Source organism: Clupea harengus, chromosome 21 (genome assembly GCF_900700415.2).
Source record: "Clupea harengus chromosome 21, Ch_v2.0.2, whole genome shotgun sequence".
Classification (NCBI taxonomy): domain Eukaryota; kingdom Metazoa; phylum Chordata; class Actinopteri; order Clupeiformes; family Clupeidae; genus Clupea; species Clupea harengus.
The window spans coordinates 20,321,645-20,336,208 of record NC_045172.1 but is presented as its reverse complement, the minus strand read 5'-3'; the positions used below and the strand labels follow the sequence as shown (position 1 = coordinate 20,336,208).

Genomic DNA, 14,564 nt, shown 5'->3' with positions numbered 1-14,564 from the left:
TCACACACACACACACACACACACACACACACACACTAATGCGTGTTCATACGGTATATGTATATGTGTCCAAGCAGAATGAACTTTACCAGCTGTGCGAAGTCCTCTGGGGCCTGTTGTGGCCTCATTCACACATCCGTGGGTGCTGCAAGGTCCCTACGCCACGTGATTCCTAAGACAATATCGGAAAATAGACTCAATCTTTTTAAATCACCGCAAATCTATATGCAATATGCTCAAAATCATGACTGTATAACTATTCATTAGCTCAAAGGAACTAATTTTCTTTTCTGTTACAAATGGCTGGTGCTCTTAATTCATTCATTCATTCATTCATTCATTAATTGATTGATTGATTGATTGATTTAATCACAGCATTCGAGTGTCACTTTGGGATCATCATGGATCTCCTACGTGCGTGAAACACTCAGTAGACCTTGTTGCACTGCTTAGGATGGGGTTGATGGTGTCAGCAGCCGGTCCTGCATCAGCCAGGAGGAGGATATTGTAGCTGCATTTAGGGGCCTTATAAGTTTCGTATTTTTGTTGTAAATTATTTATGTACAGTATTCCGATATTTATTTGAACCACACATTTAGAGTTGGCAATAATACAAACCATGAGTTTGAATACTCTGAGAAAGCCTTATACATGTATGTACAAAGCATATATATATAGATATATATTTCTCTTGCACAGAGAGGAACAAACTTTGTATTCAGTATTATTCACTTTTAGCTGTTAACAGAATCTCTCTCTATATATATATATATATTATTTTCCGTCTTATTTAAAGTGTTTTTTTTATGGGTGCAGTTGTCGTATTGTGTAAGGCAGTTTTCAGCACTGTTACTTTGTGTCATGGTAGTCTTGTGGCAACTCAAGCGCAAACGCAAAGATGTTGCTTCCTTTTGACAAAACAGTCTGTCTCCAGTAACCGGTCTCGCGTTCGTCTCAGGAAGACCAGTCGTTTTCATCAAAGCTATAGTTCACAGACTTCACAAAGCTGTACGCTGTAGTCTGCGGACGAGTGTCTTCGCATGTGTGGCTGTGTTATGTGTGAGAGAACATCACGGTTTTTATTTTTAACTATATAAACGTACATAGGTCAACCAGTCAGTATCCGTTCATTAAATATACCAATCGGTTGACACCTGGCAGGAGCTGAGAATGGTCTGTTAATGGGATGTTTATACTGTATGTTGTTTTGGGATGCAGGCCCTGTCCTTATAGATAAATATACCTGTTTGTATTACATTCAAGCTCGATCTTTGGCTTAAAGAGTCCCTCTGGATGGTGACTGCAGCCATGAGCTTCAACAGAAACACTACGCTTTTCATTTTTACTTGAGATTTCAAACCATACATACGTGTAGCACACTAAACAATAGTGATTTCAGATGCGTTGGTCACAAGGTGAGGATTCAAAGTCTTAAAACGTGATTCGAACCACACAAGGACAGAAACTTCATGTGATTTTAATGTTCATGTTACACTGAAAAATACACTTTTTTTTTTTATCTCTCTTTTTTTCAAATGCTGCTACCAAGACAGCTTTGCATTGGTCTTGTGGCTGATCCCTCTGCCCGCCTGCATCCCACTTGAGTCGTAGAAGCTGCAGACCTGTTTAAGAGTTTATGAAATACATGTCGGAGGATGTGTGTGCCTGTGTGTTGTAGGGCGGAGGATGAGGAAAGTCAGTATATAGCAACACTAGCATGAAATATTCACTGAAGTCTTGGTCTCGTCACAACTAAGCAGAGACTGTGACACTTAAGAGCTTGGTCTCAACTGTCAAGATGAAAATAACCATAGCATAGCAGAGAAACTTTACGACTTAACGTGTCTTGAAGATGGAGTATTTTATTTCTTTTTTGTTATGTTTTTCCTAAGCATGTTTTCATGGTGCCACATCAAACTAGTCACTACTAAAATGTCAAGTGCAATATAACGTAATGTAACGTAACTCCGTCATGTTGGTATACTATCAGAATATTTGTAGCCTCTTTTAGTTACAATGTGTTGTTTGTTTTTTTCCTTTCCTTTTTTTGTTACACACCGACGTACTCAAACTTTAAGCAGACTACAATATCCTCCAACCATGACTGATGTGTACATCCAGAATTTAGAGAATTTGACCCAAGTTTCTGTTAACTGGCCTCAGGCACTATGCACACCACTGAATCCATCACCATGTACAACTTGTGTTAGCAAATGCTATTACAGGATGGGCTGGGTTTGGTCAAAGGTGCAGTCCTTGATACTCGCAGAAGGTTGATAATGTTGGTGCTCAACAGCCAATCAAATACACCCCTCTCTTCGATACAGCTGAAGCAATGTTGCAGCACGAATGGCACTTGACGGTGATTGGCTGGAATAGTGTAAGACTTGGTCTGAGTCACGAAAAAAAGAACACCAGAGTTATATTGAGCGCACATATGCACACACACACAAACACACACACAACCTATAGAGGACCGTGATGGGATTCGCTGTATTGTATTGTAATCAAGGACTGCGCCTTTAAGGGGTGGTGCACTTACACGAGGGGTGCGTATGTTTAAGTATTGCTTGCTCCTGAAATACGCAGTCCTGAGGACTCTTAATGCAAAGTGGGCCAGAGTTTCTCTGCCAAGCAAACGCTAACCCTATGAGAATCATCAGCACTGGTGGTAAAGTTCATTCTGTGGTTTGTGCAATGACATGGAGACTAGCAGTCCCATGTACCAACTCCCCCTTGTGTGGAACGACTGGTCTATTTCATACACATTATTTTGGTGTACTTGGTCTTGATTTTTTTTTTTTTTTTTTTTTCCTTTCCCAATTTTTATTTTCTGTTAGAGGTCAAAAAAACAAAACACTTTCTGTTCAGAATGGTCAACTGTTTGCCGTGTATGTTACCTGATTGGTATGGGTGTGTGCTGAACAGTTTATTTCATCTTTTAATGATTGTAAGCTTGTGTGTGTGTGTGTGTGTGTGTGTGTGTGTGTGTGTGTGTGTGTGTGTGTTTTCTTTCTGTTGTTTTCTCCTCTCTTCTGTTTGTCCTATTGGTATGACCAACCGCTCTTCCTCTCTGTTCTCTGTGTTGTTGCTTTCCAACGTGTAACTAAGTATATATTTTTCTCACCAATATATACTTTACAGCCGTAGAATTTGTAAAGGATGTTGTGCACTTGATTTCATTTGTTGCCGGTAGCATTGATGTGGGTGTTTAGAAATAGCCCATAATAGTCCATCATTTCTAATTGTTTCAGTTTTTCTTTTTTGTTTGTTTTCTTTTTTTTTTTAGATTTTTATGATTTCTTGTAAGCAGCGAGTTTGTTTTTGTAAATATTGTGAACCTTACAGGACATGCAGTGATGTAACATTGAAATAATGTTGCACCGATGTTTCGATTAAAAACTGGTCACTCATACTTGAAAATCGTTGTGGAGGCCTTTTGGATGCATTTCCATTTTCGTTTGTGTTGAAGTTGACACCACATAACTGATATCCCCTTTAAACTTTCAAAAGTAACATTTATATACTGTTACCAACTACTTCATGATATCTTTTCTGGTTTAATTTTAAGGGATGATGACACTCCTCGCTGCAATAAAGTAATATTTATAAATGCATATTTTATTCAAGTGACACTGGTTTATAATTAGTTGTTGAATGAATGTCAGTTGTCAGAACTCTCGCACAAGTGCATGCTCGGTATAACCTTGGAACTTGCACACAAGGTTCAAAGGACAAACAGCCCTCTGCGTAGGTAAGTCTAGTCAGTCTGTGTGTCTGCAGCTTGGATGCACAATGTGGTGCAATAATCAGTCTTGGGTACCCAGTGTTTGTGTTTATTGGTTTTATTGTAACCTAGCTTTTAACATGGTTTACAGTTCCACATGGATTCAGTATATCAGTTAGGTATGGGTTGACTGTCACCACACGGTTAACCAGTAGTCTCCATGACGCTGGAAGCAACCACTTGTCCATTTGAACAAAAACATTTGTGCCTCAGAGACTTGCAGCCCATTTAAGTGTGATGTAGTCTAGTCTCTCAGACCAAAGTGCAAGGGCTATGTGAACTCCCCTATGGTCAAGGTGAGCCTAACCCAGGGGCCTGACGAGATGTCGAGTCACCACAGCTGCCCACTGCAAATGTCCAAATAGCTCTGAAAGATGACTGTTAAAGGTGTAGGAAGTAGAATTGTTCTCTGTTATTCAAGAGGCACAATTATTGGAAATGATTGACCCATGACTGCATCTGTTTCACTTGGTGCGGTTTTTACACCTTCTTTGAGTGCTGGGGGGGATACATCTATTCTGAAAAGGTTTCAACTTAGCCCCAGTGGACCCAACTCTGAGTGTCTGATATGATGCATTCCAGAAAATGGACACGAGGAAAAGGGAGTCCTTTATGATTTTTGATTGTTGACACAATCATCTACATGAGGTCATTCATCTCACATCAGCTGTGGATGCCCCGTGGCTCTCAAATCAGGACTGGGATTAGTGCTATTACTTCAGCTCTTTTTGACAACATCATCTGATTGCAAGCATGTTTTAGTTGCATTCCCTGAACTCTGACCTTTGCTGAAGTGTGAACTCATCACATTTTAAACGAAAGCTTGGTGCAAGTTCATCGTTGCTCGCTCCCTCAAAGCACTTTATGCTGACACTGCATGTTCGAAGTGATCCCAATAATATTTTCTCAAACAACAGATATTTCTAAAGACTTGGTTATCTTGGCTGCTTTAGGAGAACAGCCCCGCTCCCTAAACAGTTGGACGCTGTATTATGATGTCCGCTTATGTTCCAAGCCTGACCCCCTCTGATCGCACATTCTGGATTGCAAAATATTTCTTTTCACCCTCGCGTTCCTGAACTAAGTTCAGCCGCATCTCTCTACTTTGACCTTCAAGAACGGATTTCATTTCAGTATCCGTGCTCCAAAAGAATGCTCATGGCATTGTTTTCTGTGCATAGTGTTAGCGTCCGATTCAAATGTCAAATTACTTTTAAGGTTGCTGGCCTTTAAATGGAGATATTACTGACATTTTTGGAGAAGGTTCCCAGTGAGAAACATCTGTTGTTGCACATGTCAGCTTGTCCCCAGAGAGGTCTCCTGGTCTGCAGAGGACACAGCCAGAGCGCACACAAGAGTAAAACAATCCGGAGGGACCACGGCCAGGTTCACGTCCTTAAACCAAAGTGCTCCGGCCTTGTTTACAAGCCGCGTGGTGAGAGCGGCATCAGTAATTGCGTTTTGTTTTGGGGTTATCGGGGGAGAAAAGGCACTTTAGGGTAAAGTTGCTCTCACAGAGCACCACTTATTTGTCTCCCTTTACATAACCAACTAGGCCGGCCAGCAGGGGCGTGGCCAGGGGGGGCCACGGCCACCGTTGGTCAGAGAATGGCCACCCTGCCGGCCCCCCCAACCTCACGGCACGGCAAAAAAAAAAATACAAAAAACCCACCTGAACAGAAACGGTATAAAGCTGAAATAAATGCATTCATATTTTTTTTATCAAGTCGTCTTATATTGTCATTTGTCACTTACGCTACAAGCCCCATATTTGCAACATGTTGGGCCACGCCCCCATCAACAGCGCAAAGACACAAACCAACGTGCCTGCATTCTGACAGCGCTTCAATGGAGACTAGCAGCTAACCACTGGATACCACTGTAACTAACAGGTGAGTAAGTTGGTGATACTTGAAAGGATCATTGAAATGATAAGATCATAAAGTTATCTTCACACTCAATGTAATGTGTAAGTATGTGTCAACATTGAGGAATTGTGGCAGAGTGAGTTGAGTTAGGCTGCTGCTGTTATTTTTGCAAACTTGTAAGATTATCTCTGGCTAGCGAGCTAGCGCTAGCTAGTTAGCTTAAGTCCATTCCCAGGTGTCACTTAGTCATAGATAAAACACTGTCGCTAGTTTACACTTGAAATTGAAATAAAAGCAGTCTATAGTTAATGTTGTGTAAAACTTTTCTTTAAAGATGACACAATGAAAAGGATAAGTGCCTCAGGGGGAGACAGGAAAATCCATGATTATTTTGCCAGCACACGTAGCTGAAGAATGGGACAGGGTCGGTCGGGTTATGGCAAACAAAAATAATTCTAAGGCTGGCCATATAATACACATATATTTAGTCAATCTGTAAAATGTTAATGATTGCATGTTTAGTCTTAAAAAACAACAAAAGAACAACATGTAATTGGAAGTGGATAGTACTTATGTTAAAAGCTGATACTAATGGGATTCTTTGGTGTTTTACAGACATTTCCAAGTCCAGGGGTGAAGCTCCAGCACAACCTCAACTAAATTTCCCCAAGACACTCCAGGGAGACCGAAGTAGGAGCTTCAAGGGTGAGTGGTATGCAGTCCATCCCTGGTTAGAATACTCCATAAGTGAAGCCTCTACCTCTAACAAACAAAAAAGTCAATTATGTAAAATGATTTACATGGATCTACCTACACTCACTGACTCACTCACACACACACACACACACACACACACACACACACACACACAAGCAAACAAAGAGTGCCCCTTGTAGACCTGGTTTGTCAGTTCTCTGTTTTCATTCAGCACCACAATCTGTTTGATGTAGTAAGCTAGTGATATTGTTCACTGTTTGTAGTGATACTCAGGGATTAAAGTATTCCGGCACCGTGCCGGATTTCCGGCGTGCGGCGTTTGGCTGCGGAAAAAAGTCTTATAAAAAAAAAAAAATAATAAAAAAAAAAAAACACACGTCTCGATATCATCACCATCACTTTCGAGTTTATGAGTTCGTCTGCCAATGAAATGAAAGGAGAACAACTCTCCCGCTCTCAAAATAACATTATTAGCCAATCAGAAGTAGATTGGGGCGGGTCTTGGGAAAATGTGCTTCAAACACCGACTTTTCTCTATCGCTCTGCCTATGCTGCGTAGATGCCCGAGTAGAGAGATGTCACCGAAGGAGAGTAGGATGGAGAGTAAGTTCATGAATCCTGGGGAAGATGCTCTCCTAGTTGATAAAAGATTGAAAAATAAATCGCGCTGGGCATGGATAGAAGAGATAGGGAAGGACAGTAAGCCTTTTGGTAGCTGGTGTAACTAAGAAGTTAAGAGAAGCAGGTGCTTGCTTCTGCACTTTGTGCTCGAAAAAGATACTATATGCAACGACCCGGAAAAAAGTGCTTCCACGTCATGAGTTAGACCCTGCTCATAGAGCAGCCGTTTGTGCTCTCCAACACACAACGCCGTTACCGGGAGCAACAACCACAGCTGATGTACCAGCATCAATAACTGACCGTGTGTGTGACCTGAAAATACGCGTGTGCACGTTCATCGCATAGCAAGATCTGTCTTTTAGGCCCGCCCAACCCGTGGTGAATTTATGCCAAAAAATAGCTGAAGACAATTGCTTTGACTAAACTGTCGATATCCAATCAGCATGCCAGCTATTTTAACACACACGGCATAACACCAGAGATTAAAAGACGTATTTCAGAAAAGTAAAAAAAACGGCATGTTTTCCTTAAATGTCGACGAAGCCACCAACAAGAACATGGACAAAGTCCTGTTTTGTATTTATTTCCCAACATTTAAGTTACCAGTTCTTGTAACATTTTAATGTTTTGCTTGTTATTTATTTTATTGATATATTTTCTATTAATTTCCTAGTATTTAATTTACGATTATTTCTTTTGAACAAAGTAATTATGGAAATGTTGCAATATAAAACTACATTATTATCTACAGTTCAACGGTTTAAAAAGTTAATCGCTGTCCTTTTTCATATATCCTCAATTAAATGCTTCCAAATCAAATCTTCTTCCACTGACTGAATTTCACATACCCTTATAACATGTCACCTTGGGATTGTAGGTCATCTTGTAACCTTTCAAGGACGAAGCTTAGCAGCAAAACTTGATATCAAAAGAAATCGTAAATGCTACATGTGTTAGTACCATATTGTAGTGAGGTGGAGTAGTATTGCTGACCTTTCTTGGGATTGCAGTTTTGTTTGTTTGTTTTTTTGTTTGCGAATGTGTCCACGCCCATTCACCCACACACCAAAAAAAGTTCAGGCTCAGGATTTTTTTTTGCTTTAACCCCTGGATACTGTTCAATGTACATTATACATATTGTTGATATTTTTTTTTCTTTATGTATTATGGGACATGTGTGTGTGATGTAATGTTTTTGCTTTTCTTTCTCTTTATGTATACATATGTATATGTATATATTATCGCAAATGAATGGAATATTGCACTTAAAATGCCACAGTTGACCTAAATAAATTATCGCCTAAAATGACAATTAATATCGTGTCTGTCACTTGCACTAAAAACATCCCTGTCTCATGTTAAGGTCCCGAACCCCCTCACATAATCATGACACATTGCACTCACACATTATCTAAGCACCCATTCCAATAACATTGGATTATCAATAAGACATCATTAGTGTCCATAAGAAGGTTCAATCCATTGTTTATGGCTAGATGAGCCGTTAGAAAACTGCTGCTCTGAGTGATGCAGTGTGTGAGTTTTAAAATAGTAGTTTTTGACAATCGAGTGCCACCCCAAATAAAAGACTGGCCAGAGCTGGCCCCCCCAGAAATAATGTCCTGGCTACGCCCCTGCCGGCCAGATGTCACTGTAAGAGAGTCAGTAGAATAGAAAGGGGTCATACGTGTTTGTCTCAATTCTCATACTTTCATTATTCCGCAATATCAGACCTGCAAGTTTGTTGTTTGTAATCCTAATGTATGAAACAACCAGCATTCCTTTATGTCAAATGAATATATTTTACATTTAGAATACTTATACACATACATTTCTGTAATATATTGTATTATGTGGACTTCGGTCTTTAGAATGATTTAATGGATGGTGAACTTGGACAGTTTGTAAGACAGTTTGTTTCCCTTAAAATGTCCGCTACAGGGTGCTGGATGTTATTTCTTTGATGCATCCGTCAACATAAATCTGTATCGACATACGCCTGAAATCCTGAAGATCCCTGTTTCCGTTTCCAATTTAGACCAATGGCGTGAAATAAGTCTAGGAGCAGCCACATACGTCCACCACCATTGAGGGTATCTTTCCGTAGATAATCTGTTCTTTGCGATTGAAATAGAGCATGTTGATTGGAGACATTTTGGTGGGAGTGCAGCAAGGTCCAGCGGTACCCCGTGGATTAGCCTTGTTCACCAGGTGAGTGTGTGGATACTTCTGTAGGTGCATGTACTCGCACTCTCCCGAGCAGTAGTTGGCCTTGTAGCGCTTCGGCGCAATAATCCAGTCCCAGCCGAAGTCCTCGAAGTCCACGGTGAGAGGGTAGCGGCAGCAGCGGGACTCGGGGGAGTTCTCGTCACAGTCAAGGCCATTGTCTCGCTTTGACCGCTTGGGCGTCTCAGCTATTTTCACTTCTATAAAAGGTTTCTGAGAATATGGAAAATACATTACAAGAGATGTGAGATGATGAGAGATGTGTACAAATTATGGAAATGCACGAATTACAGACAGAACAATTATGTGCAGAGCCATGCGTGTCTTTCTTTCATCTGAGCATCTGAAAATCTTTACTCTCCAGAGACATTTGACAGAAATCTCACCAGTCCGTCCGAGCCAGATTCAGCAGAGGTGACGGCCAGGTCCACTCCTTTGGAATCAAACGCCCTGATCTCGATACCAAGGTTGGTCTCGGGTTGTTTCAGCCAAGACTGTAGAAGCTGATTCATGTCGATGCTTTGCCAAGAGCTGGTCTCTGCATCTACCTCGATTTTCAGGGACCTAATAATAGCCCTCGTGTTGCCCTCTGACAGTGGTTTAAGACGAGAAATTTGCAAGAAGACGGTAGTGGCTTCTACAGTCGCCCGCAGATGTATCCACAGCTGCGCCTTCAAGATGTTGTTGGGTAATATCTTCGGACTGAGGGAAAATAAGCAACATCTTGGCATTCCGTTTATTTGGACGATTGATTGGGCTGTTGAAAGGAAAATAATACATATTAAAATGCTACCTGTAATACAAGAGAAAAGTAAACTACTGTTGTCATTAAACCTCTACCAATGTACAGTAGTCAATGCAAATTTGGCCATACCAGTGCCGCCTCATTAGAGCGCAAAACGGCTAGGTGCAGAGAGCCAAAAGTATGATGGATTTTTCAAGTACAGATTTGGCTTAAAATGTACTACAGAAAGAGATCGACAAAGGTTCTGTACTTGGTAGTATTAATAACCACATAGTGCTTTCCATATTTTACGCACCTTGGGGCGGCGCAACGGTGCGCCCTTTGAGTAATTCCAAAATAATAAATATGCTAACTGTTGAGTGTACTTTTATTTTTTTTGTTGTTTTGTTTACATAAGTGGCTGACCTGTGCGTATGCAAACACTAAATGACAGGATTTAAATGTATGAAGAGTAAAGATCCGGTGCGTAAAACTTACGCTCTGTGGCCATGGTAATGATGGTTTCAGTTGTGGCGTGCTCCCCATCGTCAGTCGCTACAACTTTCCTGTCGTCCAGCTGGAGGTCATACTGGCTCAAGAGCTCCTGTAAGGGAGGCGCTTTTGGCAAGAGCTGTCTTATCATGTCCCGGCTGATGTTTGGAGCCTGTTCGAGTCGGAGGATGCTTAGAATTTGGGACTTGATGGTATGGAGTCTCATCAGTTTGCTCTGATGCCTGAACTCGCATGTGGAGCACTGCTCGGTGTCCTCCGTCGTTATTGGCTGAGGTGTTGTGGAATTGCCTGAACAGGTTGCTCCAAACACGCATAAGACACTCAGGTACACCAAGAAAAGCATGATGTCGCTTAAGCTTCCGTCGGCCGATGTAGCGATAATTTTGGCGATTCCCTCAGCCTCTGATTCGCCTGCGCCAGTGAAAGGCACGGTGTTGCACAACGAACTGCTTTATACAACCACTTCCTTGATATGTCGTCAAGATCCCATGATTGGCCGAAATAATGTCAGATGTAAGTCGTCAAAGTTTATAGCCTAACACCAATAACTGATCCCGAGTTACGAAAACATTTTAATGATAGCATTTCGACCGTAGGCCTAAAGTTACCATTTTAATCATGTATTGCTTATCACTATCCCCCTTATGATATTCTTTGTGAGAACAACATCTTCTACCGACTGTTTTTTATTTGGAATCTTGGGCCAACTCTATTCCCCATTATATGAATGTTTGCCATTTATATGCAAATTAATTATTAACCCTTATTGCTAGTATTTAACCCTTAACCCAGTTAAATATATTTATTTGCAGTGTATGCATTATCTTATTGTATCACAAACAGTAACAGCCTCGGATGTCTCTGTGTGTGACAAGAGTTTTTTGAGTTTAGTATCACTGCCAAACCGCTTGAGGGCGCTACTGTTCTACTGATTCCTGTCTTAGTTAAATGTCCGGAGTCTGGCTGAAGTGTTGAGATTGTTTGAGTATTGTTGCACCAGTACGAAAGTGTGGACGAGTCTTTGCACTGCAAGCGGCTTGCCAGCTGGTGTTATCTATGGATACATATAACAAGCGCAAGCAACTCACGGATTTGAGAATGGTAATTATATTTGTTTGATTTAATAAGTATATGCAATTAAGTATGTCCATTTTGGAAAACTGAACGATATGTCTTCTACAGAGGTCATCAACAGCATATTTAGAAAGGGTGACTAACTAAAAAGACGATTTTGGCATTCAGAAAAATAACCACATTTATTCAAAAAGGCACATATCATGCATTCCTTATTACTGAACAACCTAAGGTTTTATAATAAATGAGTTGTAATCATGTAATCCAAATCTTTGTAATCATGCCTTGATGCTGAAACACTTTTCTTATCCCTCTCCTTCATCACCACCATGAAGATGAGTTGAGTTCTGCACGTACAACTCTTTGGCGTGACATCAAAAGATTTAAGGGAGTTTGCATGCTGCCGTCTTGTGGGTCACGTCACTGGACCAAGCTTACACCCTCCATCGTCATCCTCTTCATAAAAGGACTCTTAGTCTTACCATGGGATGCCTTAAATCAAAGCACAGCCTCCCTGTTCTGGACCGTAGCTTTGAAGGGAAGGCTGTCCTTGTTTTGGACCCTGTGGTGGACGAGAGCACAGCCTTGTTGCAGGACTATGACTCTGGGTTGCTCAAGGTCTCGCCACCGGCTCCTCCGTCCGCTAACCTGTTGCTGCTGGACTACGCTCACATGATGGCCGAGGAGATCGTGGCTTTGGCGGTGCGGCAGTGGGATGAGTTAGACAGGCAGTATAGAGATATCCCTTATATCGACTCTGACCTGCCACCCAGTCTTTGAAACTTGACCAACCAACTTGACGCTCTCCCAAATCCCAGGTTATTTTCACATTTTGGTAGCTGCCCATCTCGTGTAAAATATGTCACAGGTCAAATTCAGTCCCACTAACGGGATCTTTGGCCCTTTATGTCACGCTTAGTGTGCTCTGATTCATTGCTCTTCTCGCTTTGGGGCTCAGAGAGTGAACAATGTGGTTGTGTTCAGCCATTACTCAGCGCACCCTCATTTGTATTGCCTCGCTGTCCTGGTTTGTGGTGTAAATATGGGTCACGCTCAGATAGGAACGCTGACATTCCTGGGTTCCATTTCAAGCTCAATAAATGCACAAATGTTGCTGTGCTACTCCTGTTTCAGAATAGTTCACTTTTTTTTGTCAGTTGCTCTGGTTATTGTCAGTGTCCTGTCCTGTCCTGCTGATAATCCCCGAGGAGGAAGTTCACAGAGGCATGCACGCTCTCATCCTGTGCCAAGTGGAACAGAAGGGCTTTGATGGCTGCCCCTATGCCTGTACCTCAGAGCAGATCCCAGTCAATAAGAAATGAGGAGGCAACAAAGCTGAAGACTTGGGGTGGCAGGAACGGTGAAAGGGTTGTGGTAATAAAGTGAAACCCTTTTTAGCTGTGGGTATGTATTTATGTGCTGAAGCCTTCTGCACATAGAAAAAAAAACGCACAAGATTTGTTGAGCGAGCAAGCGAATGAAAGTGGCTCATTTACCAGTGTGGGGCCCGTACAGAAATGACCTGTCATATTGCTCTGTGTGTTTTGTCATGTAACTTAAAACACTAGTCTGTCCCATCCATCCTACTCATGTGCACCGCTGTTGGAAGCCTGACGGAGTGGAACATGTGTGCTGGATCATATGTCCTCCTGAGATCCTCCATCAGTCCCACTCATCTGTCACAACATGAGGATGAGTAGTTCAATTTACAACCAAGACTAATGGTCAAGACAGCGACACACAACTACAGCCCAAACAGACAGTGACAACTCCGGTAAAAGCTGAAGAAACCTAAACCTCGATTCATTCATGGCTCCTGTTCGCATTTTCTCAAAGCTCCGCAGGTCCTCACTTCCCCTCCCCCACTGTCTGTGAGAGAAAGCCCTGCTTTGCTCAGCTGTCCTCTCTTTCTCTCTGTCTCTGTCTCTCTCTCTCTCTCTCTCTCTCTCTCCCTTTCTCTCTCTCTCTCTCTCCCTCTCTCCCTCTGTCTCTCTCTTTCTCTCTTTCTCTCTCCCTCTTCCCTCATTCTGAGCTTGTTTGCCAATCAAGGTGGCCCCTGTGGACATGAAAACAAAAGCCAGCTCAAGGTCGCCTAAAGTACGGATCAAGGTCGCCTAAAGTACGGATCAAAGACACAGAGTCAGCAATGGAGGAGGAGGGCCAGGGGGCCTGCTGTCCAATCTCAGAGTGAGGACCATGGAGACAGAGCTAAAGTGTGTTTTTGTGGAGTTTCCTTGATCTACTGACTGCATCATTGCTCACTGCTGCCACCCTGTGGAAATGTCAGTCTACTGTGCATAACGTAAGGGGATAAGTGGGGTTATCATGACAGGTAGTGTTGGATTTCATCTGGTTGGCAGAAAGGCTTTAATTTTTTACAATCAAAACCCACAAGTTCAAGATGGGTACTTCACCATGATAAATGTGCAATGCTTCTAATTGCATGAATTATAGAAAAAAAGTTTTGTTATCTGTGCATTAAACAGGAAAATTGTAACTTATTGTAACTTTAAAATAGACAGACTGCACAACTTGTACCAAGAGATGGTGTTCTGTTCATATGAATGAGGTATTTGAGATTTGAACCATTCAGTCAACGGGAAATAGCTTTGACTACAATATTTCGTGTTGTATATGTTATACTCTACCTTAGAAAAGCACATAAACCCATTAACAAAACATTTGTGTCATAAAATATTTGTTAAGAAGAACAGTGTGTGGTGTTTGCAGTAAGGTTTTACCAGTGGAAATTACTGTTAATCTGTTATGTGTCCCAAAACATTTTGCCTGAGGTGGAAATAAGATAAACAAATTAATTTTCTGTCAACAAATGATTTATTGTGATATCACTGGGACATTTTTGGATAATTGTTACAGGCTCCACATAGCCTGGAGGTCCAATCATTACATATTATGCATAGGGAATGTTGGAGAACAGTTATCAACTTTATTATGAACTTTTGTTTTTAAAAAAGTATAAAAATGATGGCTGTTACTATATGCAAACTCCATGCATGGTACCATCACAAACAGA

General features: G+C 41.5%; 1 protein-coding gene across 1 annotated transcript; it reads right to left on the bottom strand.

Annotated features, from left to right (window-relative positions):
- Positions 1-8,775: 8,775 nt before the first annotated feature.
- On the bottom strand, positions 8,776-10,907 carry mstna (myostatin a). The gene is made up of 3 exons (XM_012829281.3): positions 10,442-10,907; positions 9,606-9,976; positions 8,776-9,432 (listed from the first exon to the last, which is right to left on the bottom strand). The coding sequence occupies exons 1-3, from the start codon at positions 10,797-10,799 to the stop codon at positions 9,052-9,054; spliced, it is 1,110 nt and encodes a 369-aa protein (XP_012684735.1). The 5' UTR covers positions 10,800-10,907; the 3' UTR covers positions 8,776-9,051.
- Positions 10,908-14,564: the final 3,657 nt, after the last annotated feature.